At 47.0% G+C, this 27,841-nt stretch overlaps 1 protein-coding gene across 3 annotated transcripts in view; it reads right to left on the bottom strand.

Moving 5' to 3' along the window:
- Positions 1-6,361: 6,361 nt before the first annotated feature.
- C1H1orf198 (chromosome 1 C1orf198 homolog) overlaps positions 6,362-27,841 on the bottom strand; it is a 37,796-nt gene continuing 16,316 nt past the window's right edge. For 2 of the 3 annotated variants that reach the window (XM_066235842.1, XM_066235827.1), the window contains exons 3-4: positions 10,747-11,295; positions 6,362-8,972 (exon numbers count right to left, since the gene is read on the bottom strand). In XM_066235842.1, the coding sequence (XP_066091939.1) occupies positions 8,913-8,972; positions 10,747-11,295 (609 nt within the window). In that variant the 3' untranslated portion in view covers positions 6,362-8,912. The remainder of the gene's footprint in view (positions 8,973-10,746; positions 11,296-27,841) is intronic. The other variant, XM_066235834.1, reaches the window with a different exon arrangement.

Below are 27,841 nucleotides of genomic sequence, written 5' to 3' on the forward strand. Positions count from 1 at the left end.
ATTCTGTGGTTGATATTTGGGCTCAGCGGAGGTGGCTCCCCTGGGTTCATTATGTTGTCAGTCGAGCTTCCTCATGTGTTTCACTAGGTGGGTGTTACGGATGCATGTTTCTGTACTCCCTAAATGTATATGTTGAAACCCTAACTCCCAATAGGGTTGATTTGGAGGCAGGGCCTTCGGCAGGTGAATAAGTTATGAGAGTAGACTCCCCATCATGGGATTAGTGTCCATATAAGAGGAAGAGAGCTGGACTTCCAGTTTTCAGGACTGTGAGAAATGAAACTTCTAAGCTAACTTGTGATGGTGGCCTAGGCCAAGATAGTCCTCAAGCAGGAGCCTGGCTGGCCCTGCTGTCCTCACCAAGTGTTTGGCAGCTGGCTGGGTCTGCGGATTGAGTGGCCCCAGTTCTCTCCCACATGGCTGCCCACGTGGGTCAGACCACGCTCTCTGCATGAAGACGGGAGCATTTCAAGAGAGCAAGAGTGGAGGCTGCCCAGCTTCGAGAGGCTGAGGCTCAGATGTCACACAAGGTAACTACCCACATTCTTTGAGTCAGAGTTGGTACAAGGGCCAGCCCAGATCCAAGGGGAACGGAGGGGGACTCCTCCTCTTGTTGGGAGTAGGGACACGTGATCAAGATGGAAGGAATCGTCCATCAAGTGAGCTTGTCTGTCTGAGGTAAACCATGTGTAGGATTACACCAACACTGACACCCAGACTTGGCTTGAGGAGAGCCTGTGGCCAATGAAATGGCCAACAATTTCCCATTTCTTGTGTGACCTTGACTCTGGAGGGTCAGGTTGGCTTTTGTGCAGACGTTACCTCCTCGTAATCGGAGCAGCCGTTCTCAGCTGTGTTATGCCAGGGTGAGAATAGATCCCACTGCTCTGCAGTGGCAGCCTGCTCTGCCAAGCTATCTCCCAAATGTCTCCTAAGTCCATCCTGCCTCCATCTCCAGCGCTGCCCATCTGGGCCAACTCCTCACTACTTCTTGCCTGAACTGTTGATGGTAGTGGTTTTCTTACTACTCTCCTGGTTTAAATGTTCCTTCCTCTGGGACATTTTGGTGATCTTACCAAGTAATTAAAAACATGTCTTGTGGTAGGCAGGCAGACTAATGCCCTCCCCCTCCTACCACCACGTTCCTGGAATCTGTGACCATGTCACATGGCAAAGGGGAATTAAAATTGCAGATGGAGTTTAGGCTGTAATTGGTTAACTCCGAAATGGGGAGATTATCCTGGATTATCCAAGTGGGTCCCATGACGTCAAGAGCAGAGGGGAGTGAAATGCGGAAGAAGAGCCAGAGACCCAGACATGGGGGTGGGGTCATGAGCTAAGGACAGGGGTGGCCTTTACAAACGGGAGCAGTGAATTCTCTCTGGAGCCTCTAGCCATGAGATCCTGACACCTTGATTTTAGCTCAGTGAGACCTGTGTCCGACATCTAATCTACAAAAGTGTAAGATAATGAATTGAAAGCACCAAATTGGTGGCAATTTTTATAGCATCAGTAGAAAACCAATAAAAACTCTCAGCCAACTCAAGGGCTCAGCCTACTGCTGATGCCTATTGAGGGGTGAAGACTGGAGTGGGAGGGGACAAGCTGAGATGGGGTGAGGTCCCCTAGGTGTGAATGAGGAACTACGCACTTATCAACAATAAATGATGACTGTTATTGTAATAGATATTTTTTATGAAGCTCTGTTCAAATAACTACTTCAGAAACAAAAAATTGCCCTCCATCAAATTGGCTATGCAGAAAAGCTGGTTATAATCAGTTCCCCCAGAATGTCTGACCTAAAAACCAGCTGATTCAACTTCCAACTGAACTGAACTGTAAGGAGGAAAGGTCCTGATGGGCCACCTCATCTGTCACCATGCCTTCAAGAAGATCCAAACCACACGAGTCTGGTTCTGGGGCCCAGCCTCTACAAGGACTTATTCCAGTTTATAAGGGCCATTCAACTGGGACCAGGAGCTGGAAACTATTCAGCAGTCGTATCATGCGCTGGGATTGGCTTAAAGCTTCCTTTTTCTCATGTTCCCTTTCAGGCCCTTGGGGATAATTCTGGAGTCAGGCTCTGTATAAGGGCAAACCCCAGGAAGTTCTAGGGCACCATGACCGACAGCTGGAGGTAAAGAAAATTACCACTTCTGGACAAGTAAAATAAACTCCATCTCAGTGGGTCACTGCAGTTCAAGGTGAGGGAACCTGTATGTCTGAAGCAATTGGAAAATATTTGTGTTAAACTGCAAAGTCCTCTCACCTTCCTGAGAGCTGCTATTTCCATGGAGATTGTTCTTGCCTGGCCCATTAGGGTTTCACCAAACACGTGGACAGGTTGGTCTTTGGCCAAAGACTTAATGAAACTCCTATGCAGATTGCTGTAACTCTTCTTCTCTGGAACTCTGCCCTTCCAATTCTAGCCCCTTTGGCTTCCCCAGCTCCAAATTAATTGTCCTCACTTGAGCAATATCAACAGGCTCTGTTAGGATTTCCTCCTCCCTGTGCTGTGATCCAGAAACTGCCTCCAACACCCTCCAAGGGAATTATCCGCATAGTTCCTGCCTACAAGTTCCAGCTCCCTCTTCCTCCCCAAACTCATTCTTCCCAGTTCAATAAGACTTCCTGCAGCACAGTCTAGAAAATGCCTAAGTCAGAAAGCTGGACAATCATAAGGCTACATCACTTTTTGCCCTTCTCTTGGGATCACAGTCCTGCATTGGTTGTTGTCCAAAGTCTATAAATCATTCTTTCCTGTACAGGGAGGGGCACAGGTAGGTTAAAAATTGTTTGTATAGAAAATAATGCAATTATTAATAAATAATACAAGAATAAGCTCTGTTTCCCGTATTTTCCCCACCCTGTATTTTCTCCAATATTCTAGTTGTTTATAACAAGAGGGTAAGTCCACTCCTTATTACTCTGTCATGGCCAGAAGTAGAAATATTTACTTTTTACAATTTTCAACTATGAAATTGTTCACATAGTCATATGCTTAGTCCGCCTCCTCCACTAGACTGCAAGCCATGAGGGTAGCAACTAGGTCTGTATTATACACCAACGAATCCCGGAGCCAGATGTTGGCAGGAATCAGTACCTGAAGACAAAATGAGGGAGTAGCGACAGGGAGGTGGAGTACGCAGCACAAGCAAACGGCCAGGGCCTATGTGTTGCCAGGGATGCATGTAGACCTCATTTCTAATCTGGACTGTCCCTGTGACATTGTTTTCTACTTGAACCTGGACATTTTCATCAAAAAAAAAAAATTGGCCATAAATGCTTCAAAATGCTGGTGTGGTGTTAAAGCAGTCGACTCTGTTTCCCACACATTCTATACTATAATTACAACTTTTGACATAATTTTTAAAGATCTCCACTTATACTACTGTATATGAGTTTATTGCATGACAGATTCTTAGATGGAGTAAATTTGGGGTTGCTGTGGAAAAGGCAACAGGCCAACTGATAAAATCACCTCTTCTGCAGAGTGTCCTGCCCTACCTCAAACAGCTGGTGTGATTTCATATACACAAATTACAACTGGAGACGCGCCACAAAGGATCTAACCAATGTTGGGCAATGGCTACCTCAACCCAACACACCAGAGAAACAAGTGAGCCTCGTCTGATTTGAGAGATCAGTAACAATCCTGGATTATGAAAAATTCCAAATTTCTTTGCAAGAAGGTGCCTACCAGCACATTGCCATCATTGGTCCATTTTGTTTGTTGCTTTTATCCACCAAGTACTCTATTTGTTCAGATACATCCATGTTCCCATGTGTCCATCGAATTTGTTGCTTTTAAGTGCCACCTAATAACCTATGGTGGGGGCATCTCATTTATCTAACCACCTTCCAAATGGACACCCAGCTTGTCCCCAATTCTCACTAATGGCACTGCAGCAAACAGTCCTGTACACATCCCCTTAAGTGCCTGTGTAAGAATTTAAGACAAATATCTTTGGTGGGAATTGCAGGATATGTGGCAAAATATTACATTACTCTTGACACAGTATCTGTACGTCTGCTATCCCAGGGTTTCTCAGCTTCAACACCACTGACATTTTGGATCAGAGTCCTTGCTGTGGGGTTGTTCTGCTCACTACGGGATGTTTGACAGCATCCCTGGTCTCCACCCACTGAGTGTCCACAGCACGTTCTCCATTCCCTCAGTGGTGATAAATGTCTTCCAACATTACCCAATGTCCTAGGGTGGGGAGCAAAACTGCCCCAGTTGAGAACCACTGCCCTAACCCATTTCTGGCATTATGCAACTCTATAATTTTTTTCTGATAACCAATTACTTGAAGCACCTTTTCATAGGCTTCCTAGTTTTTAAGCGTTTTCTCTAATGATAGTTATCTGTTGAGGTTGCTGGCCTCCTGTTGTTTTGCGGGAATACCCAATATATTCTCAATGCTTGCCCTTTACTGCAATTGACATAGCAAACATCCTCTCCCATTCTTTCAGCTAATTAGTTCTATCCATGGTTACTCCCTTGATGAAAATCCTGAATTTCCATGTATGCAATGTAATATGTGGCTTTATGGTCTGTACTCTGAACTTTCATTGAAGAAGTCCTGCTTTACCCTCGGCCATAAGATATGCCTGTTAGCTTTATACTTCTACCCTCTTTAACTTGGTCTTGTCTCCATATGTAGCCCACCCTGCATGTGGTGTTGGGCTGGAATCTACATTTCTCTGTCCACACAGTGAACCCTGATGGTCTGCAGTGGCACTTGGATTTTAGACTAAGTCCCCTCATATGTATGTATGGGTTTATCCCAAGTCTCCATCCTGTCTCATTGGTCCAATCGTCTACCTCTGCACCAATACCCACACCCTATGTCTATGGCTTTGTAATGTATTTTCATAATGCATTACAACCCCTTGTCCCTGGTGAACTGTTCTCCCCCATCTACAATTTAATGTCAACTTGTCAAATTTCTTTAAATATCCAACAGCAGTTTTTGTGGAAGCTGCACTAACTTTATAAAATGCTTTGGGGAAAAAATGACGGTTTTATACTATTAAGTTATCTCACCCAAAATGATCTCATCTTTTATGCCTTCTATTTCATTTTTATAGTTTTCTTTAGAAATGTCTTCCTGTATTTGTTGAAGTTGATTGCTGGACACTTTATACTCTTGGTTGCCGTTAGCAGTTGGTACCTTTTTATTTAAGTTTTCAGTTGGAATTACTGCTCCTGAGTTTTAAGCTGATGTTATATTCAGAATTGCTTGCTTACTGACTGCCTTAGTCTGGGTGGGGTTCCAAATTGCTGATTTCCTTGTAGGGTGCCCCCTTTTGGTAACAACACACCAGAGGGGCCATTAAGTTCATTCAATTGCACATAAGCATGAGTAAGACTGACAAAATGACTAGAAAGCCTCATGAATACCCCACCCCACAAGAGTGCGTTCTTGCTCCCAGATTCAACATCTTCCCTCCTTGCTCCAAAGTGCTAAACACATCCAGGTATATTTTGTCTTTATGTCGACGGCAAAAAGATATATCAGTATGACATTCTGAGTTCCTCTCACCATGTGCAGGTGTACTGGGCCCACAGGCTTCATCCAAGTCACTGGACAGCAGTAAGTCAGCAGCAACCACTTGTTCACCCAGAAATCTTTGCTCCCCAAGATCTCAAAGGCAGCAACGCCCCATTGTGCATGATAAGTCAGAAGTCTGTCAACCTCAATCACCCTATTCCTGATGGGTGTCTTAAAAGCACATTCAACATAGAGAAGTTCAGACCTAGAAACTTTCCTCTGGCAACTTACCACCTGCACAGTAAAGAAATGGACTGACTGGACAGACTTAAATTTGTATTTCTTCCCCCCCAAAATCAGCTCTACCAGATTCAATGTGAATGCTTTTAGGACAATAAATAATATCTGTTCTCTCTAGTCAATCATTCGATGTGATAAGTATGTCACCCAAGGGCAATACTAGAGCCCTCAGGACACAGCCCACCCCTTCTGCTGGGGGCCTGTATACCTCGACACTGATTTCCACAAAACTTTAAGGGGACCAGGTCAGGATTGTGCAAGGTGGGATATTTTTAAAAGATTTTATTTATTGATTTTTAGAGAGCGAGAGAAACGAGAGGAGCTGGAAGCAACAACTGGTAGTAGTTGCTTCTTGTATATGCCTTGACCTGGCAAGCTCAGGGTTTCGAACCAGCAACCTTAGTACTCCAGTTCAGTGCTTTATCCATTGTGCCACTAGAGGTCAGGCATGGGGTTTCATGCTGGTTTAATTAGCAAGAATCCATTTCCTCTTCTCAGTGTTTAATAACAATCATCCTAACAGGCTTCCTGGCCCCAGCAGAGGCCTAAACAGACATGTCTAGAATATTTTAAATGACTTTATTAAAGGCTATTAATATAAAACGCAACCAAGTTACAAGGATTCAGTAAGAATTTTCATTTTTGAAAACGTATCAAAGAAAGAGGCGCAAAGAAAGGGAAGTCTTTCAGACACCCATTAGGGGCTGCAACCCCACGGTTCTCAAGTGGGCATCGCTCTGAGACCCAAGGGGGTGAGGGAAGGACCCCCAGGTGAAAGAACTGAGACTGGCTTCTAACTTCCTGGGAGAGATTTGTAAAATACAGTCACTCAAAAGCAAGACAATGAATCCTTGAGCTGAATCCCAGATGCAGGGCCTGGGGGTGTGGGGAATACAGAAACACGCATGCTTCAGCTACAAAGTGCGTATTTTTAAAATAATAAATAGAAACTCCTGGTTTCAGAAGCTCCATGCTGATACACGGTGGGGAAAAAGGAGGCAAACGTAAGAGCTTAATTTTCCCTTATTTGAATGAATATACAGAACATATAGATTCCCAGGACAGGAAAGGAGCCATCTTTGTATAGAATGTTGTGGTTACAAGGAGGACCGGAAGGTCAGGCAAGATGCTGACCATGAGCCAGCGTCCTCCAGGCTTTTGCTTCTCTCTCTCTCCTTTACTTTTGAAAGTGGAGCAAAGCAACATGACTTTAGGATTCCCTCTAGGATTCCCCAGGAGAACTTGGAGGGGTTACTGGGCTTTAGGAGAAAGCAGAAAAGAAATTGCCAGAACAGACAGCTCACCTTGGGCTAATTGTCCCAGGACAAAGATCTTTCTTCTTTGCTGCCAACACCAAGGAGTACAAACTCATGTCTGCACGTCTGCCTGGAGTGTCAGGTCACTGCCCTCATCCCAGCAGGTGGTCAGCCAGGCTGGAGGCTCGCAGCTGGTCCGAGGGGCTGACCCCTGCTGTGCTATTCCAGATGGGATTTCTAGGCTCCTTTCCCTCACCACCATGTTAGAAAACTTTTTTCCTTTTTGTAGTTCAACTATACTTAAATGGTACAGAAAGAACCTGCATTTGAACAATAAAGACAGTCACTAAAGGAGAAAGGTCAAATCCAGTACCCCAAGGAAGCAAATGAGGTTTAGGGACATTAAGCAATTGGCAGGAACCAAACCAAACACTGGCTAAACCACAGCTTTGGTAGTAACTCTCCTAGAAAAAAAATTGCCATGTGGGGACAAATAAAATGTTCTGGAAATCATTTCAGATTTGTTCTATAAAACAAAGAGGCATTTTTTAAAAGACACACTTTGATGCTGAGAGCAGGTGCTCACTGGCAGGACTCGCTGGGTTTAAGGCTTCAGGTGAGGAGAACACAGTGAGAGGTGACATTCAGATCGCGCCTGGGTATGTCCTGCAGGTTCATGCAGCTCAGGGTCCATGGTCAGGGCACAGACACTCCAGGGTAAGGCCCACACTCCTCCCACACCATCGGGGGCATGGGCCAAGCTGCTCCCCTGAGTATCCTGGGAGCTGCCCCCAGCGGAGCAGCACTGGACAGAGAGGTCCCACTCCAGGAGATGCCACTGACATGACCACAAAGGTCTCCAGGGAGTGCTGTTGGGTCCGTGCAGAAACTGGACTCTTCCACTTATGCTGACGCTCAGCGCTTGGGGAGGGTCCATGGTGACGCAGGCTGACCAGTCCTTGGGATGAAGGAGCCCCTGCCAGTCTCATGCTGGAAGGTCTCACACAACTAACCAGAAAAAGCCCTGCCCACCAGTGACACCTGCAGGTGCCCAGGTAGGGAAATACACAAGCCATGTAAGTAGTGAAGAACTTCCAAAAGGAGAACAGTACAAATCCAAGAGAAGTGGTAGCTCTACAACCGCTAAGTCTAGATACAAAATAATGAAAAGTTAATACAAAACATTTAAGCATGCAACTCTTAAACAATGATGAATCATTTGAGTAAGTATTGGGGCAGCTTGAAAACGCCCTCTGCCATGAGTCAAGTCTGTTTCCTGGAAATGATGCAAGAGTGGATGGTGGCACATGATTCGAGAAATGTGGCTTCAGTGGGGGAAGCCTTGGATGGCCCAGAGCAGGGGTGGGGGTGGCGGGGTGGAGAGCACACCCTTCCATGACCACAGCTAGCATGCAGACGTCACCACTGCTGAGGACAGCACTAACAATCACTCATCAAAGGTAACTCCACACGTTCAGAAAAAGGAGGGGATAAAGGAGGAGACAGATATCACTGTTATAATTTTTGTGACACAGAGGGGGAAAATTGCATGCGACTGGAACAGAAGTTTTATTTACAAGATTTACTGAATTCTAGTCTTTAAAAAATTCCAAATGTAAAACTTCTGTTATTAAAGCATTGAAAATAGAATATCTATCTGGTCTTACCAAAAAAGGGAAAAGTCTGGAAATCTAGACAAAGTGATATATTTACCAGTTTCCAAAAGATTAAGAAAACTGTGTATAGAAACCAGGAAACGACCCCAGGAAACGCCGCCCTTTCCAGTCCCCCCGCCACACCACTTTGCAAACACTCAGGGGCCCTTGGTGTTTTGTGGTACTTTCCCATCTAACACATTTTACCAGTTGTCCAGAAAATCAAACCCCGTCTTCAAGATGACATTGCTTGAGCTGACCTGCTGGAAAGAAAAACACCAAAGTAAGGAAAGAGAGATTTCTTTTTTAGTATTCCATAATCTAAAAATAACATCTCATTTAAAATGACCCAAATGAAATTGCCTGATTCAGTCTTGAGGCTCCCCAACCTCAATTCGCCTCAGTGCTTGGAACCAGAAAATTAAATAAAATTCAATGCAAGTGACACTCTGTCAGGACCCTGCACCCCTTCTCTGTACCCAGATGTGTCTGTGAGCAGCTTTTAGACCTCCCTACAGAGAAAATGAGAAAAATGTATCTTTTTCTCTTTCTGAGAGACAGGCATGTTTAAACTTATTCACCATGGAATGAAAGTGCATGTTACAGATATAGTCTTTCTAATGTAACACACATCCACACACAAAATTTACAAAGTGGAGGGAATAAAAAATATGGGGAAAAGATGAAAAGCTTCTTTCAGATTATGTAGAAGGGTCTGGAGTATTTTTCTTAACCCAGGGACATTCTTCAGGTCAAGATTCTCCCACTTCAACGACAGGGGTGAGCTTGGGCTGTCTCAAGCTGCTGCAGACTTCACACACAGCCTATCAGGCTCCCACCAGGCCCCCCGTGACTAGATGCCCCTGTCCTCTGGGGCAGCACAGCAGACAGTCCCCTGGTGGCCGAGCCTTCCTGGGTAAGGACACTAACAGCCCACTCTGCACGCAGCCTGCCAACAAAAAGTGCATCTAAGCTGGCAATGGGCTTCTCAATGTTTCTGGACGCTTGTCTCCAGCCCAGTTTTGCTGCCTCCAAATTTGATGCAGACCAAGCCAAAAATGAAAAAACTAAGGAGTTCGGGTGAGTTTCCTTTCTCTGGTGGCCTGGCAGTTTCTTCAACGTGGGGGCGTGTCACTCTGGGCTTCCCGCTCAGAGGCTGTCCTTTTGGGGGACTCAGTGTGCTTTCTCTGACCCTCCCCTCCCTACACGCTGTCCCACGTCTCTTCGTCTCTTACAATCAAACCTCTCACATGTTGTATGTCAGTGCTTCCCGTATGGGAAGATCCATGTGCAGAGGGCCAGAGAAAGATGGCCGTCAGGGGGAGAGGCATGCAAGCCTGTCTGGGAAGGGGCTGAGGGCAGAAGGTTCGAGACACAAAGAGAAGGCAGGAAAAGGAAGGGCCCAAAGTCTCAGGTTAAGATGGTGGGGAGACTTAAGGGGGAGGATGGGCTGCAGAGTGTGCAGTCGAAGGAAGGTAGATGCATCACCTACCACAGGACCCCCTTTCTTCAGGACAGCTGACCAGGTCGTCTGCTGAGAGAGGCATGGAAGCACCTGGAACCCCATTCAGGGAACACCCAGAGATGACCATAGCCCAACGACAGAAAACACATAGATAAAACTGGGCAAGGGATTTGACGAGACATTTCTTCAAAGAGGAGATACAAACAGCCAGTGAGCAGCAGGAGGTCCCTCAGCATCACTAGGCAACTGATTGGCATGAGAGACATGCCAATTAGATCCCATGTGAGATGGTGATCACTAGAGGGCTATTACCAAAGAAGGAAATATAGCCAGCACTGGTGAGGATATGGAGAAACCAGACCTCTGCTCATAGGAAGGGAAAATGATGCAACCACTGAGAAAAACGGGGTGGCTGTTCCTCCAAGTTACACACAGAATTGCCATGGGATCCAGCAACTCCTCTTCTGGGAACACACCCCAAAGAACTGAAAGCAGGAACTCGAACAGATATTTGCACACATAGCTATGAGGTAGAAACACCCATGTCCTTCCTGGAGGAAGTGGCCACCTACCTGTGCAGGCACGGGATCTGAGAACAGCTCATCCTCCGCGTCCTCTTCATCCCTGGGGCTGGCCTCCGGAGAAGGCAGCTTGGACATGGGCTCAGAAAGAGTGACTTCCTCCAACATGCTGGTGCAAGCCTGGGCGGACTGGGGTCCCTCGTGGTTGACACTGGTGCTGGGAAGGACACGCAGCTCCTGGCAGAGGTGGCCGGGCCTCTCCACCCTGGCCTCCTTGTCCTTCGGGGCATGGTCTTGCCTATAACAGGCTGGCAAGACCTTTTCACCTTTTTCCATGGACTTGATCTGGCTGGGGGTCAGTGACAGGAACTCGGCCTTAGGCCCCTCTCCGCGGGACCGCTCAGCATTGATCTTCCAGAAGGATGCTTCCTCTTCCTTCCGGGCGGGGCCCAAAGCATCCAGGCTGGAGGACTTGCTGCCCTGGGAGGGCCGGAGGGCCTGCGAGCCCTGAGGTGCTTTGCACGGCTGCCTGGTCTCGCTGGTGGAGCCACTGCTTGGCTCCAGGATGGATAAGGAGGAGACGCTGAACTCCATCTGACTCTACCACCAGAGGAGAAAACAGGGAGCAACCCTTAGAATTCCCAGAACAGGTGCCAGCTTGCACAGTCCACCCACCTCTTCCCCGCAACCATAACTCTGCTTCGTTGTCCATTTCCTAGAACTTTCTTTTCTTTTTAATTTGAAGATGTATTTGGCTTTATTAAGCAATTCAGAAGTTGGACAGCTTCCCACCTAGTACCTAGAAGGGTGCTCCCCGCAGCCTCCTGCCTGTCCCAAGCTGTGACCTCCAAGACTGCCATCACATAGCTGGAACACAGCACAAGCTCTGACACCAAGGCCCCAGCACAGTCCACGCTACGAATGGCTCATAGGCTCCTGGATCCCACTGCTTGGTAAGGCCTCTCTGCTCAGCGAGCAGAGCACCCACCACAGGAGTAATTCTATGTAGGACCTCCCCGAGGAAGAGCTAATGGGTGGGTGACTACTTCCCTGGGAGGGTGACAAGCTTGGCATAACACAGCACAGGGTAGGGTCCAACCCAGCCCTCCCTGGCCTCTTCCCTCCTGACCTACAACAGAAAACGAGAGAAAGAAACCAACAGAGCCAGACCTTGCCTTCCTGGACTAAAACCAAGAGAGTCCAGGGCAGGCCTGAGTGTGGCTGCAGAGGCCCGACAAGCCCCTTCACACCTGCTATAGACTGAATTGTGTCACTCAGATTCACACAATGAAGCCCCAACTCCCAAAACGATGGTGTCAGGAGGTGAGGCCTTTAGGAGGTGATCAGGTTTAAATGAGGTCACAAGGATGGCACCCCTAGGATGGGATTAGCACCCCTGTATGAAAAGGCTTGAGAAAGACGATCTTTCTCTCCACCCTAGGAGGTCACAGCAAGAAGATGACAGTCAATCCAGAAGACGGCTCTCACCAGGACCCACCACTGTTGGGGACCAAAAAGCCAACAGGGTTTTTGCAGTTTAGATTTTGGGGGGACAGAGGTGTGGGGAATTGGCTGTAAGCTGACAGTCTGCCCATCCCCCCACCTCACTTGCCTGATTAAGTTGCAAAAGGCTGTTGAGCTGTGGTGCTGGATTGTTTACACTACCCCCATGTTCCCCGGTGTTGGTCAAATAAGTTTGTAAATATGATATATATGTTTGCTCGCTTACAGTTTGCATTGTGTGGGGACAGGCTGTAAGCAGGCAGGGTCGTTATAGCCTTAGGCTTAGTTTTAAGACTAAGCCTTTCCCACCTTTGACTGTTGCATGGTGTGGGGGGGTGCGCTCTCATGAGGAATCTCATTATGCCTCAGATAAGTGACTTTGTATCAGAGACTTCCTTGTTTGTATATTGGATTAAAGGTTTTGATTTCTATAATATAAATGGGGCAGAGGAGCCCATGCTGGGGGAGAACAGAGAAAGGCCATGTAGGGGAGAGGAGAAGCAGCCAAAATGGCGAAGTGCTGAGGGAGAGGCCAGTTTGTGCAGAGTTTGTGCAAAAAGAAGGAGATGGGGAACAGAGGAGAATAAGGCTGGTGAGGTATAAACCTTTGATTCTAGGAAACTCGGATAAGTCAGTGGCTCTGGAAGCCCTGAATGGAAAGGGAAGTGTTTTCCCACTGTGTGTATTTCTTGCCCGCCAGGTGCAAGCTAGGATTAAAGCTAATGGCCCACCAGTTCTTGGCTCCGTTGTTTCGTTATCGTTTGTCCAAATTCAATGCGAACCTGCATGGGCCAGGCGGCTGTATTGGTGGCCGTGGCTACTGGCCTTACACCTGGAAAGACTGGAGGCAAGTTTCTTCTATCCTTTGTTTTGTGTGAAGTTAAGATGTTATGTATGGTGGGGGTTTTCTGCACTTGGTAAAATTCTTGGGTTGCCTTGGAAACATGATCAGAGATCTCTGATTTGCTAATGGCCTCACTTTGCCCTATAAATAAAGCAAGAAACGGATGTGGAGGGTGCTCTCTTCTTTCCATCAGCAATTGCAAAGCCCTCCTTCTTTATCTTTAAACCTATTTTCTTAATTCCACACTGATCACACTCAGGACCTGAAATTACTAGCTGCACTGGCTCATGGCAAGTGGCACCTGAACAGGGACCTTAGGAAGGAAAAACTAAACTGAAGGCAGGTGATGGAACTCCCCATTTACAGGTATTGATCGACTTACGACCTATGCAACTTACGACCATTCGACTTTACGACCACAATCGCTAGCCACGACTGCTCCACGTCTGGCAGCGCAAGCATTGCCCAGCTGGGCATACGACAGTGCGGACCAGCTTCCGGCTGCACTACCATCTCCATGTGCACCATTTCAATTGTTATCCCAGACTCGGTACAATAATGAAAGAAAATTATGATAAAATATGGCTAAAGGATTTTTATAACATCATTTCATCATACTGTACATATAGCCTACTCAACTTACGACTAAATCATGTTACGACCGGTCTGTTGGAACCAATCGTGGTCGTAAGTCGAGCACACAGTAAGTAAAATTTTTGAGTAGAGTTTTGGGGAAGAGTATAATTGGGAGTAATAAATTATGGGACAGTTAGGGTCAAAAGTGAGGGCCCTTTTTCTTTTTGTACAAATGGTTTTATTTGAGGAGAAGATGTTGTTTGATCAGAGTGAGGTAGAAACAGAGAAATGTAAATATGAGAAGACCTTGGAGTCTGAGGGTGACTCGGGAGATAATGAAAATATCTGGCCATGGCCGCCTTAACCTTTGTGCCTCTGCTGTCCTCTGCTCTTTCTTATGCTTATTGGGTTGCTCCCAGGGTCTTTGTCTCAGACCTTTGGAGTTTCCCACTCCAATAAGCTTTAGATCAGGCTCGAAATATAGGGGAAATAATGAATGGCTTTGCCTGTTTTCTTGTTGTAGAAAGGCGGACGATCAAGGGAGTGTACTGTGAGAGCATGAACCTCTACCTTTTAAAACTCTGAAAGAGCTTAAACTTGCCTGTGCTTACTATGGGCCTACTGCCCCTTTTACATTTGGTTTATTAGATACTATTAGTACAAAGGCTCTTCCCCCAAATTACTGAAAGGCGATTGCTCATGCTTGTCTCTCCAGGGGTGATCATTTGTTATGGAAATCAGACTTTTATGAAAATAGCAGAATGAGAGAAACCGGCAAGAGGAGGTTGCTGTTACTGCTATGTTAACTGGAGAAGAACAATATGCCCCTATGGTGGCTCAATTAGAGTATTAACTAATTACTTATCAAATGATTAACCAGATAGCCACACAGGCATGGAAATGCCTGCCTACTGGGGCCAAAATGGAGGAATTGCGCAAAATTGGGCAAGGTGCTGATGAACCATTTCAGGAATTTGTTTCACGGCTGATTCAGGCAGTTGAAAGAATAGTGGTAGACAAAGAAGCAGGAAGGATTTTAGTAAAACAGTATATGAAAATGCTAATTCTGTTTGCCAGGCTGCACTTCAGCCTCACTGCAAGAAGGGAGATACAAAGGATTATATCAGAATATGCGCTGATATTGGGACTTCATACATGCAAGGTCTTGCTATTGCCACAGCGCTTCAGAGGAGGCTTCCAGGACACTACTTTGACAAATGGCAGAACAAACGAAAGAAAGAAGGTCAGGGAAATACTTCTGCCTGTGGATCTTGTTTCCAGTGCGGGGGTTTGGTACATTTTGCTAGAAATTGCCCTGTTCCCCTGGGATATCAGTCTCAGCCTCTCCTTCAAGGGCAGCCAGCTCCTAAAGCTCAGGACTTCTGCCCATGCTGCATTAGAGGGAAATATTGGGCAAATGATTGTAAATCTAAGTACACTGCCAAAGGGCATGTGATTCAGGGAAACAGACATTGGAGCCTTCCCCAACCCCATCAACTTAGTTTGCAGCTCAGCTAAAATTGAGGTAGAGAAATTTCAGCATTATCAACCTGAACTGCCAGTTGCAGCAGCTATTGGAATTTGAGAGTGGATAGGAGACTCAGGTGTTAGGAAAGTTGTAAATTTTCCTGTTGTCGTCTAATTTTATTTAATATTTTAGCTACAATCCTCTGAACTATCATTTTGTTTCTTTCCTATTCTTTGCCTGGAAATTAAGGCAGGAGATGCCTGTTGGATCTGACTATACAGAATTTTCATGCGGCTGCCCAAGATTTTTCTCGAGAAAGTTTGATTAGTCTGATCTGTCGTTTAGTCTCTCTCAGAAAATGCCCTAAGATCAGGCAGGCGTCTTTCTAATCTGGCTGTGCCCTGAAATCCCAGCTTTCTCTCTGGTTTGTCTAATTCTGTTTCTGTTTAGTCTTTGTCTAATGTTGTCTAAAATGTGTCATTTTTAAGGCCTTAATTAAGTTCTTGCATGCAAAAATTAGAAATACCAGCTCTAATATTGAAAAAATAAAATGATTTCATCCCTACATTTTATTTTAATTGGAACTTGTAAGGCGCATTCATTTAAATTTAAATAGAATGGAATGTGGATCCTAAAGACTTGCTAATTTGGTTGAGCTAATGCATCTGTTATTGCTAAGCCACACTGGTTACTCAAAAAGCAGCTACTGCAAGCTGTCAGGCTTGGGGCAGGGTGGATTTGCCTAACAAAAGTGTTAGTTTTTTTTTACAATGAGAAGATAAAAAAGGCCATACTGGATTTTTTCAGCCTTAATGTGCTCTAAATTGTCTGTTAGTTAATGGGGTTGAAAAGTTTTGAAAAATATGGGAATGTTACTTGGAAAAGCATTTACTGTATTTTGTCAGACTTTTAGAATTAACCTGAGGACAGGTATTTCCTTACAATCCTCAGGGTCAAGGCATTAGAAAGCACGCCCAGCAAATGCTTAAAGGTCAATTATAAAAAATAATAAAGGGGGAGTCATATCTTGGAACTGCAAATCTTATCATGCTTTTTACTTTAAAAAAATTTTTGAGCTTGACCAGGCGGTGGCGCAGTGGATGGAGCGTCGGACTGGGATGCGGAAGGACCCAGGTTCGAGACCCCAGGGTTGCCAGCTTGAGTGCAGGCTCATCTGGCTTGAGCAAGAAGCTCACCAGCTTGAACCCAGGGTCGCTGACTCGAGCGGGGGGTTACTCGGTCTGCTGAAGGCCCGCGGTCAAGGCACATATGAGAAAGCAATCAATAAACAACTAAGGTGTCACAACGAAAAACTGATGATTGATGCTTCTCATCTTTCTCTGTTCCTGTCTGTCTGTCCCTATCTATCCCTCTATCTGACTCTCTCTCTGTCCCTGTAAAAAAAAAAAAAAAAAAAAAAAAAATTGAATACTGATGTACAGGGCCATTCAGCAGCCAAGAGACTCTGGAATCCTACAAGGAAAGCCTTCCCTGAAGTGTGACAGAGGGACCCGCTCACAGGAATCTGACAAGGGCCAGACCCTGTTCTCCTATGGGGTGGAGGATATGTATGTGTTTTTCCTAGGTCTCCTGTGGCTCCTCGGTGGGTTCCTAAACATTTAGTGAGACACCATGAGCCATGATAAGAGACTCTATGCCCTCATCCCTTTCTCTGTCAAACCTGTTCCATCTATCAAATCCTCTTAGCACACTCCAAACCTCTTTCTCCTGCAAACTCCTACCCTCCTTCATTTGATCCAGCTGATAACTGTCCTGTCTTTTTCTAATCAGCTCCAGATATATGGAAAAGTTTATATAGGCAGAGGAGGATCCTCAAACCCCTCAATGAGATCTCCTGAGCATGGCTTTTAAGATCTATAATGACCGAAACAGGAAAAGGCAGGCAGAGCCCAAAGAGATCAGGCAAAATACCAGCTCTTGGCATACGCCCTTAAAGGCTCCAATGCCCCGAAGGGGCCTCATAGAATTCCATCAAGGCCCTGCTTCAAGAGTGGAAAGGAAGGTCATTGGGCTAAAGCCTGCTTGGCTTCTCGGCTCCCGCCAGGGCCATGCCCTTGCTGTGGGAAAAAGGGACACTGGAAAGTAAGTTGCCCCCTCACTCCTCCAAGGGAGGGTTCAGTCTCTTTCAGCCCTACCTCAGCCACCTCTGACCTAACCTTGCCCAGCCTGCTGGGACTTACCACTGAAGTCTGAAGGTGCCCAGGGCCATCGGCCCCATCTCACGTCACCGTGGACGAGCCTAGGGTAACCATCCAAGTAGCACATAAGCTAATCTCATTTCTTATAGACAACAAGGGCCATTTACTCTGCCTTGCCTGAATATTCAGGTTCTGCCCATCCCTCAAATATCTCTGTTGTGGGTGTTGATGGTCTTATTTTCCTCCCCATCTGCCATGTATCCACTGCCTTGTTTAATACATAGTAGTGTCTCCTTTACACACTTTTTTCTCCTCCTGCCTCAATGCCCCATGCCTGTTTTAGGCTGGGACCTACTCCCCAAATTTAGAGCCTCTCTTTCTCTCTCCTTTTTGCCTACTTGTCTTATGAATTTACCTCTACCACCCAGCATGGTGTATCCCAAGGTTCTCCTCACCACCCCACAGCTGCAAAGCTCCAGGGAAAGGCCTCCTGGTTTCATCTCTCCAGGTTAAAGAAAACAGAAGCTCCATCTCCATACATGCTGCAGATGACCCTTCCAGTCTACCTGAATCATTGCCAGAAATCCAGTATTGACATTGAGCTTGAGAGAAAACCTTAATGTGCTAGAAGTAGTGGTTACTGGGACTTGAACACTAGCTGGAGAGTGTGGAAATGTGACAACAGTTCCAGTGCCATGCAGACTTTTCCTCAATGTGTGTGACTCCTGCTCCTTGGGAAAGTTCTCAGACTGAAGTGAGTTGGGTTGTATTTACAGATAATGTGGAGCGGTGATGGTGTCAACATGGACTTGGTAAAATTACATTAACATGTTAAGGACATTCAAAACTGCAAAAATTTTATTTTAGATCCTGCTGTATTAGCTAAGAATTTGCTTGATAATCTAAAAGGGTTTAATCCTTTTGTTGTAGTAAGACACTTGTTTTGGTATCTGTTAGCACTGGCTATTTAAATTTTGTGTTTATTTTCTATTTTTCCAGTCTGCCTCCAAATCAGAACCTGGGAAATCAGATGAGTATGAATCATATGCACACGAATAGAAGTTAAAAAATAGAAAAGGGGATATCTTGGGGACCAAAAAGCCAACAGGGTTTTTGCAGTTTAGATTTTTGGAGGATAGAGGTGTGGGGAAGTGGCTAGAAGCTGACAGTCTGCCCATCCCCCCACCTCACTGGCCTAATTAGGTTGCAAAAGGCTGTTAAGCTGTGGATCTGGATTGTTTACACTACCCCTCATGTTCTCCGGAAAGACTGGAGGCAAGTTTCTTCTATACTTTGTTTTGTGTGAAGTTGTTATGTATGATGAAAATTTTCTGCACTTGGTAAAATTACTGGGTTGCCTTAGAAATGTGATCAGAGAGCTCTGATTTGATAACGGCCTCACTTTGCCCTATAAATAAAGCAAGAAATGGGCGTGGAGGGTGCTCTCTTCTTGCCATCAGCAATTGCAAAGCCCTCCTGACCTCATCCTTTATCTTTAAGCCTATTTTCTTAATTCCATACAGTTCCCACCCAGGACCTGGAATTACTAGCTGCGCTGGTTTGCAGCACACCACACTGGCACCCCATTCTCGGCCTTCCAGCCTCTGGAACTGCTAGAAATAAATGTCTGCTGTTTAAGCCACCCAGTCTATGCTACTTGTCACAGCAGCAGAAGCTGACCAAGATAGCACTTCACTCCAGAGATGGTCCCACTTTCCTGCCGAGACATTCCCAGTTGTCACTGCTCCACTGGTCTCACCCTGTTCCTGTTCCCATCAACCAGGACATCACTATGCACCCAAGATCACAGACCCCCTGAAGGCAGGCAGGGCCTGGCACCTAGCACAGCCCACACCCGCATCTGAGAGCCCCAGAAATGCTTTCTGCAATTAATGCTGCCAACACAGTGATCTCTAAAAATGATAGTGCTGAACTGTTCCAACCAACAAATCATTAGATGGAAACCTAACTCTTCAGATGGGAACACACAGAGGATGTCGTCTCCCACATGCTGCAGGACGAGCAACCTGCCATCTCAGTCACTCCTGAAACCAATCTTGACAAGTTCTCTCTTCCTCATCACTCAGCTCCCCTCTTCTGTATTTTTAAAAATAAAAGCAATTAAACTACAACATAGAAAGTTTTGGAATTAGGGGAAAAAAAAACATTGATACTCCTTCACATTCCCCATAATCAGTACTCCTTTATGTATTTTGTGTAGTATTTTTCATATACGTATTTTATGAGGTGGCTGTTCTGTGGTACACATAATTTTGGGTACTGTTTTCTCACTTAACATAAGCATTGTCCATGGTCATTATAACCATATATCTTACTGGGTGCAAGATGTTTCATTGAGTAACTGTTCCACCATCTACTAAACACATTTTTTTTGTTTTGTTTTGTTTTATTGATTTTTAGAGAGAGGAGAAGAAGAAAGAGAGAGAAAGAGAGAGAGAGAAGCTTAAAGCATCAACTCATAGTAGTTGCTTCCTGTATATGCCTTGACCAGGCAAGCCCAGGATTTTGAACCAGTGACCTCAGCATTCCAGGTTGACGCTTTATCCCACTGCGTCACCACAGGTCAGGCTAAACCACTTTCATATTAGCAGACAGTTTGCCTCTTCTTATCTCTGTTGTTATAATTAAGGTCACCACGAATGTCTCCAAGCACAGAGCTCTGCCCCACTTGGAGTTAATCCCTTCAGATAGATTTCCAGAAGTAAAACATCAAAATACAAAAGGGTTCTTTTAATGATTCTAGATGCATACCAACCACCATATTTGTTTGCCAGGAGCTGGCCCCATTTCTAATGCCACCAGCTACACAGCAGAAGCAACATCAGTCCCTGCTCCCCTGTTATTTCTCAGTATAACAATGTAAAACTGTCTGTTAACTTATATATGAAACATAGTTCTTACCATTTTAATGCCTAGTCCTTCACTTAATAGTTAAGCCTGACCTGTGGTGGCGCAGTGGATAAAGCATCAACCTGGAAACGCTGAGGTTGCTGGTTCAAAACCCTGGGCTTGCCTGATCAAGGCACATATGGGAGTTGATGCTTCCTGCTCCTCCCCCTTCTCTCTCTCTCTCCTCTCTATCATGAATAAATAAAATCTTTAAAAAAAATAAATAAATAAATAGTTAACTCAGGCCTTTTACTTTTTACAAACAGCCCTCTCCCAGGCCTCTCCCCAGTAGGCATGGACGTGTTTAAGAGCAGGATGAAAACATTGCTTTTCCTATAGAAACTGCAGACCCTGAACCTAGAAAGACACATGTGCTTAGTTTGAAGCTTCCAAAAGCCCAGATTCTGATCACCAAAGGTCTTCCCTCAAGGCCCAGAAGATGAGATGCTGAGACCACAAAGAACTCATGTTTGAATCATGAGCACAGGCCACCTTCAAACTCAATGTTGTAAGAAATAAAACTCAAGAAAGGGACATCAAAGCTCGGGCCCAGCCAGGAGCTGGGGTTCAGGACAAATGTAGATTACCGAGAGTCTCCAACCCAGCTGGCACTTTCTGTTGTTGGGTTTTGTTTTTGGAATGTTCCGTCTACAAATGAGAAAATGGAGATTTGGAGCAAGCCCATCAAGAGTCAAGCAGCTGAGATTTCAACCTGGATCAAGTGAGTTCAAGGCCTGAAGCCATGCTGGGCACTACGGCAGGGCACCACAGCTGGGATAGAACGCCAAGGGCCGCCAGGAATCACGTCCATCCCAGTAAACAGCAGAAAGCCTTCTGTGTAGAAGGCTCCTATGTATCTATGTCAAGGATCTAATCTGATTTTTAAAGGTCTGTTTCTGAGTAAACCATTTGCACTTGGCATATTTCCAAATTCTACAACAGAATAGATACTGTGGGCACAGAGATGACGGTTTCCTTAAATAAGCAAATTGCTAAAAAAAAAGAAAGGAAAAAACCTCAGAAGTGGGGCCCAAGACTCAAGAGGACAGAAAGAACTTCAATCTGGCAAGTGCAGTGTAAGGAAGGCACTTAGAAGTGAGCACTCCATCAAGCCCCAGGCTTTAAGGATCAGCAATCCCTCTGGCTGGGATCTCTGCTTAGAGGGCTCTGGGAAGCTGAGCTGACCATTTGTCCACGTGGACAGCAATAAGCTAAGCAAGGGGCGCTGGGACAGAAGGCGGTCACAGCGGTTCCGCAACTGCTTGGGGCATCATTGAAAGGGTACTCAAGCAGCACGTAGCTGGATGTGACATTCTGCAACAGAAGGACAGAGGCTATTCCCAGGGTTCCTCAGGCAACTGGAGACCACATCACACTCCTCCAAGGAGGGTGTCACCTGGTTAGAAGACAGTGCTGTGCTGACAGAGGGGCTGCCTGGTTGGGGGGCTTTGGAGAGAAAATGAGGAAAACAAGCACTCACAGAAAAAAACATCCCAGGATATCGAACTCTAAGTCACCACCCCACCCCCCACCCTCTGCCCAAGGCATATGTTGTTCTTTATTTTACAAGTAAAATATGACTACTACCTCCTTTAAAAAACAGTTCTCCTGGATCTACTGTGCTGGTGCTGGGTCTCCTCCCCATTGCTCAGCCCCCACGAAAAGGGTTTGTTATCTATATATATTTAAAGCACATGCCCATTGGGAGGGGGCCGGGAGGAAGAGAGAGGAGCCAAGGGTCTTTCTTCCTGTCTAGATCTCATCTTCCTGGGTCCATCCAGCACAAGTGGACCAGAACGGGGCTGCAGGAGCAGCCTATCCATCTAGGGACTGCACCCTGGGATCACATTCTGTAAAGGTCCCTGTGCACAACAACAGGGCAAAGCAAAAAGTACTTCCGAACTCATCTCCAACCTGTGCAGTCACACCTGCGGGCCACACGGAAGCGGCACCTTTTACCTCAACAGCCTTTGCCATTTCAAAGGAGGTGTGATTGATTCTCACTTCAGTGACTCAATCCCACCAGGGCTTTCGTCTTATCCTGGGTGGCCTCTGCTAGCTGAGCCTTCTCCCTAGAGACGTCCCCAGCTACTCCTCAGGCCCCAGCCCACCAGGCACCCAACCAAGGTGCTTCCAAGGTGCCGCTCACTCACTGTCCCCTTCATCCCCTCAAACTTGCTCCTCCTCAGTAAAGGGCAAACCCGCCACCACCTACCCAACCCTGAACTTGGTTTTCATAATTCTTTAGTTAAAAGGGAGTAATAATTATTCTTACCTCATTGGACTATTATGAAGATCAAATGAGCAGATGCCCTCAGGGTTTTAGAACAGTGCCTGGCACATAGTAAGTGCTCAGTAAATACAAACTACTTTGCTTTCCTGGTTCTTCATGGTCTGAGGTCAGCTAAGCTCCACCTCCATGACCCCAAGGTATGACGGCTCCTCATATACCTTCCTCTGGTCACCAGGCCATGGCATGTGGTGACTGTTGCTCACAGCAGGCAATGTCAGTGCCTAAATAGCAAAGCTGGGTTGAATAGTACTTTGGAATCTCCCACCCTGGGTGCCCAGTGACAGGCCACAGACTCTGAGTTGTTGAGCTTCCCATGGGTATTATGGTCAAACCACTGTACTATTCTGCAGGTCTGGACTGTCAAGACTATGACCTCCTCACCTTTTATATGCCTTTGATGGTCACGCCGTATGTACCACAGGTTTGGGGCCGTTCTGATACAGAGATAGATCAGTGAACAAGAGAGAGAGAGCCCTGCCTCAAGGAAGTGACCGGCTAGTGGGGGGACAACTTTGTGACCCCATGATAAATACAGGAAAGACAATAAAGTTCTAGGTACAATTTTCTTATTTCTGGCGGGGGAGGGGGGAGGTCAGTTTCTAGGTGTGGAGAAAGAGGTGTTGGCAAAGGAGGTGAGGCCAGCCCTGCCCACAGCACAAAGCCACGTGGAGCCGGCGCCTCAGCACGACACTGCATATGAGGACTGATGGGTCAAAGGACTGCTGCCTCCATGCTGGGGACTGGCAGGAAGTTGGCGGGGGATTCAGCTAGCTGGAGATCTCTGAGCCAGGCGAGAAAAGGAGTAAATAGGAAGCCCTCTCCCCTCTAGCAACACTGACAGCCCACCATCAATATCCCAAGTGCCAGCTAAAAAGTACAAGGAGGGTGTGCTGGGAGGAGTCAGTCCAACAACACCAGGACTGGGCGTCAGTCACCCCATGTGGGGAACTCGGTCTCAGCTGGCCAAGTCCGTTCTAAAAACAGAAAGACCACAGCTGAGCCCAGTATCTATTTTTATGTCCCACTCACTGGAGAGGAATGTGTAATATTTCAGGGAAGGGGGAGTGCAAGCAGGCAGCCAAAACTAACTGTTTGGCTTGGCAGCCTCCAGCAGATCTAAATTGTTGAACAAAGGCTGCAGGTTTGAAACAGTGATGGAAGAAACAACAGTTTTCTAGAGCAAATCCTAATAAATTCACAAACCATTTAACATCTACTCTCTCCATGGCCTCTCCAAAGAAGGAAGAGGATGAAAAATAGGGGAAAATACTAAATACCTTTTGAGTCCCAAAATCAGTAGAAATGACAACTTGACAGGGAAGCGTGACTCAGCCACTGGAGACTAGGGGTGTCAGACCTCCGGGCAGTGGAGAGTGGCTGTTCTAGCGGATACCTGCCTTAATGACAAGACACCCATCACAGACCAGGGGCTGAAGAACACACTCCTGTGTTTTCACCTGGGAACCCAGAGGTCTGAAGAGCTGGGCAGACTGTGGATGAACCCTGCCCAGTCCCCAGTGCCCACCCATCCGGCCTCACGGCAACGAGAGCCCCAAGAAAACCCAACAGAGACCCAATAGGTGGCAGGTGTGCAGTAGCCCTGTTCCTGTGATTATGAGGTTAAGGGGCAAGTAACAGCCTCTGCCTTCCAAGGGCCTGTCATCTAAACTTTGTGTTTCCATCTATCCCAGCCCTTCCTGAAGGCGACATAGAGGAGGGAAGTGCCTGATGCTGCCCCCCAGCGCATGGGCCTGGCCTCGGACATCTCCTCCATACCCTTCACTTTATGTCTCGATCTTCTGGTCTGCAAAATGTGTCGTCGTGAGGCTTACATGAGGAAGCACCCCAAAGGTGCTCAGCACTGACAGGCATGAGTGAGCTGCTCAGCCGCAGCCATGACTAGAGTTACCAGCACTGGATTTGGGCTGGCTATGGAAGGCAGGATGGAGTTGAATAGGTAAGAAAGGGCATGGCCACTGAGGCAGGAGAGAACAGAATCCGGGGCATGGCAGCTCAGGGCCAGGGCTGTCGACGATGGACGGGGATACCTGACTGCTGAGCAGAAGTGGGGGTTCTTGTTCAGGAGGGTCCCCAAGCAGTGCAGGAGCTAAGCTGTGATGGGGGACAGTGCGGCCTCACATTACGGTGCTTCTTAGAAACTTGCAGCTGGCTGTGAGGATGACAGCTAGGCAGAGCTTGAAACCAAGGGATCCCCTATGTACGGGACATACCGATGGAAGGCCCTGTCCCCCTGTGAGCAGGAGACCTGGGAGCCACATACAGCCTGAGTGCCAGTCTCTCTTTGTCCATTCGGCCTGAGGTTCCTGCCTTCCTCGAATCCCGACCCAGAGCAGGACAGTGACACTGGTCTTAGGGCAAAAGAATTCGACATTTGTGCAGGTCCCTGACGCTCCTGAACTCACTTGTCTTCCTGAGAACGGGGCTAGGAAGCCTCTCCGCTCTGGGGATGGTCTACGCTAGCCCTCAGAAATCTTCTGATATCAAAGGAATCAAGGAACTGATTCTCATGTAGCCTCCTTATGGTCCTCAAATAGGCAGCTGACCATCAGATGAAGGACTGGGGAATATAGAAGGGAAAACTCCAGACAATATAGGGGAGGAAAGACAGACGCGGTTGGAGTGGGGTCTCCAGAGCCCCGCTATCGCCAGTGGCTGGGCTTGACCAGCCTTTGCAGGCATCTCCTCCACACTCCTAGCCCAGAGTGACAGGGAATGCTAAGAATCCTCTCGGCTCCTGCCTCCCCTCTCTGGAGCATTCCAAGTGCTGGGTTTTTTCCTCTTGAAATATCAGTAGTAGCATGAGAGAGGAGTCCACTGTGGGGTCCCACAGGCGCCCTCCCCAGCACACCTACCAAGCTGACGGATGAGTGGGAAAGATGCCGGCCATGACCACCCCGCCCCAGCTGGGACAGGCAGCGTTTCCTCTGAGCCTCCCTTTGTGATGAGGTCACAAACGTCTCAGCAACAGAGACACCGGCTGGGTCAGCCTGGGAGGATGGAGGGGCCCGGGCTGGGAGGATGGGCTGCAGGAAGTGTGTGCTGCACTGAGACCCCTCTGTGCCTGCCCAGCCATCAAGGGAAATTCTGATGAGAGCTGTGCTTCACTGTGCTGTGTTCCTAGTCCCCAGCACTGGGCAGCAACCCCTCGGTCCCCAGCACTGGGCAGTGACCCGGTCTCCAGCATAGCACTGGCTCAGTCTATGTGGGTGGAACTACCATGTGCTGGCCTATAGAAGGAGCCCACACAGAGAGGTACAGCCATTAGACAAGAAACCCCAAACCCCTGGGGTTCTCAGCTTTGCCCCAACAGCCGTGACTTTGGGTCAGCCCTGGCCTCAGTTATCTGACCACCAGGGCTTCAGAGGCACCTGACACTCATTCAATCTGCTGAAAGCAAGAGTTGAAAGAAGGTGTGAGATTACACCTCCCAACATGTCCGTGACTATGTGTTAAGTGAATGGGGGGAAATAGCTAAAGGGACGATTGTGAGGCTAAAACTTTTCTCCTGTATGAGTTTTGTCACCTAATGAAGCTCACTTCTCACTGGGATGTTTTTTGAGCATAGAAGTGTTTACTCACTTTGAGTCTTATGCACAATGTCTGACATAGAGTGGATGTTCAATAAATGTTCACTGAATTTTTTAAATCAATGGGATGATGTCATAGAGCCAGAAAGTAGAATGGTGGTTGCCAGGGGCTGGGGGAAGCGAATGGGGAGTTGCTTTTAATGGAGACAGAGTTTCAGTCTGGGAAGGTGAAGAAAATTCTATGGCTGGATGGCGGTGACTGGTGCATAACATTGCGCATACACTTAACACCACTGAGCTGAACACTTAAAAATGGCCAAGTTGATAAATTTTATGTTGTATGTATCTTACCACAACTGAAAAATGAAATTTAAAAAAGAAATTGGTGGATTATGGGTCAACAACAGAATGACCCATACAGGCTGCCAGGGTACAGGATCTTAGATTAAAAAAGGCCAAAAGCCTGACCAGGCGGTGGCGCAGTGGATAGAGTGTCGGACTGAGATGCAGAGGACCCAGGTTCGAGACCCCGAGGTTGCCAGCTTGAGCGCGGGCTCATCTGGTTTGAGCAAAAAAAAAAAAAGCTCACCAGCTTGGACCCAAGGTTACTGGCTCAAGCAAGGGGTCACTCGGTCTGCTGAAGGCCCGCGGTCAAGGCACATATGAGAAAGCAATCAATCGAGAAACTGATGAAAAAACGGCCAAAAAACTCTGCAACTCTCCATCAAGGGCTGTGATCTGTTTCCCCACACCTGAATACAGGGTGGACTATCCCTTAATTTGACCAGCAGAACAAAGTGGAAGTGACACTGTGTGGTTTTCACTCCTGAGTGTTGAGAGGCCTATAGGCTCCCACTTCTGGCCCAGGGAGCTCTTATACCACACGTGTGGCACAGCTGACGGCCAGCGCCAATTGGACAGAGAAGTGAGGTTATCTCGGAGCAGCCAGCTCCCCTCAGGCTGTCAGATGACATATGAGCTACCCAGGAAAGGCCAGCATAACACCCACTGAGCCCGCAGAGCCCTGCCCCGATGGCTGACCCACAGAATCAGAATCACAAGCAAAAAACATGGCTCGCCTGATCTCTGGTGGCGCAGTGGATAAAGCGTCGACGTGGGAACACTGAGGTCGCTGGTTCAAAACCCTGTACTTGTCTGGTCAAGGCATATATGGGAGTAGATGCTTCCTACTCCTCCCCCCTTTCTCTCTCTCTCTCTCTCTCTCTCTCTCTCTCCTCTCTCACTCTCTCTCTCCTCTCTAAAATGAATTAAAAAAATTAAAAAAAAAAAAACACAAAAATAACCCAACATGGCCCTTCTCGGCCAGAAGCTGCGGGGCAGGCTGTTATGACAACAGGTTACTGATGGGGTGAGGATGGCATCTACTGGGAGAACAAGCCACAGGCTCTGAGTCTCCAGTCTGCACCTAGAGATCTGGTCACTTGTACTGGCTAAAGCCACCTCCTGTTTGCAGCTGTTCAATGAGCTCTCCAAAGGGGTTCTGATCAATCTGTAAATCCTAAGGCAGAGAGTGACAAAGTCCAGGATGCTCCAACCCTAAGCCTGAGAGGCATGCATGGGGGGCTTTCTAGAACTTGCCGTTGACTCATGAGGGCAGAGGAGGAGGTAAGCTCCCCCTTGCCCTCGAAGGCTCTCCACAAGGCTCGCTCACTAAACAACACAAGTCTGACCTTGAGGGTTTGAACCAAAACATGAGGACACTTAGTGAGCCCAACATCTGTGAAATAAGCTGCTTCTCCTTGAAAGGGAACAGGAAGTGGACCAGAGAAGTCCAACCCACAAAGACTGTGCTTTTTGCTACACAAGGACACAAGTGAAAATAGG

This window comes from Saccopteryx bilineata, chromosome 1, assembly GCF_036850765.1.
Source record: "Saccopteryx bilineata isolate mSacBil1 chromosome 1, mSacBil1_pri_phased_curated, whole genome shotgun sequence".
Lineage (NCBI taxonomy): Eukaryota > Metazoa > Chordata > Mammalia > Chiroptera > Emballonuridae > Saccopteryx > Saccopteryx bilineata.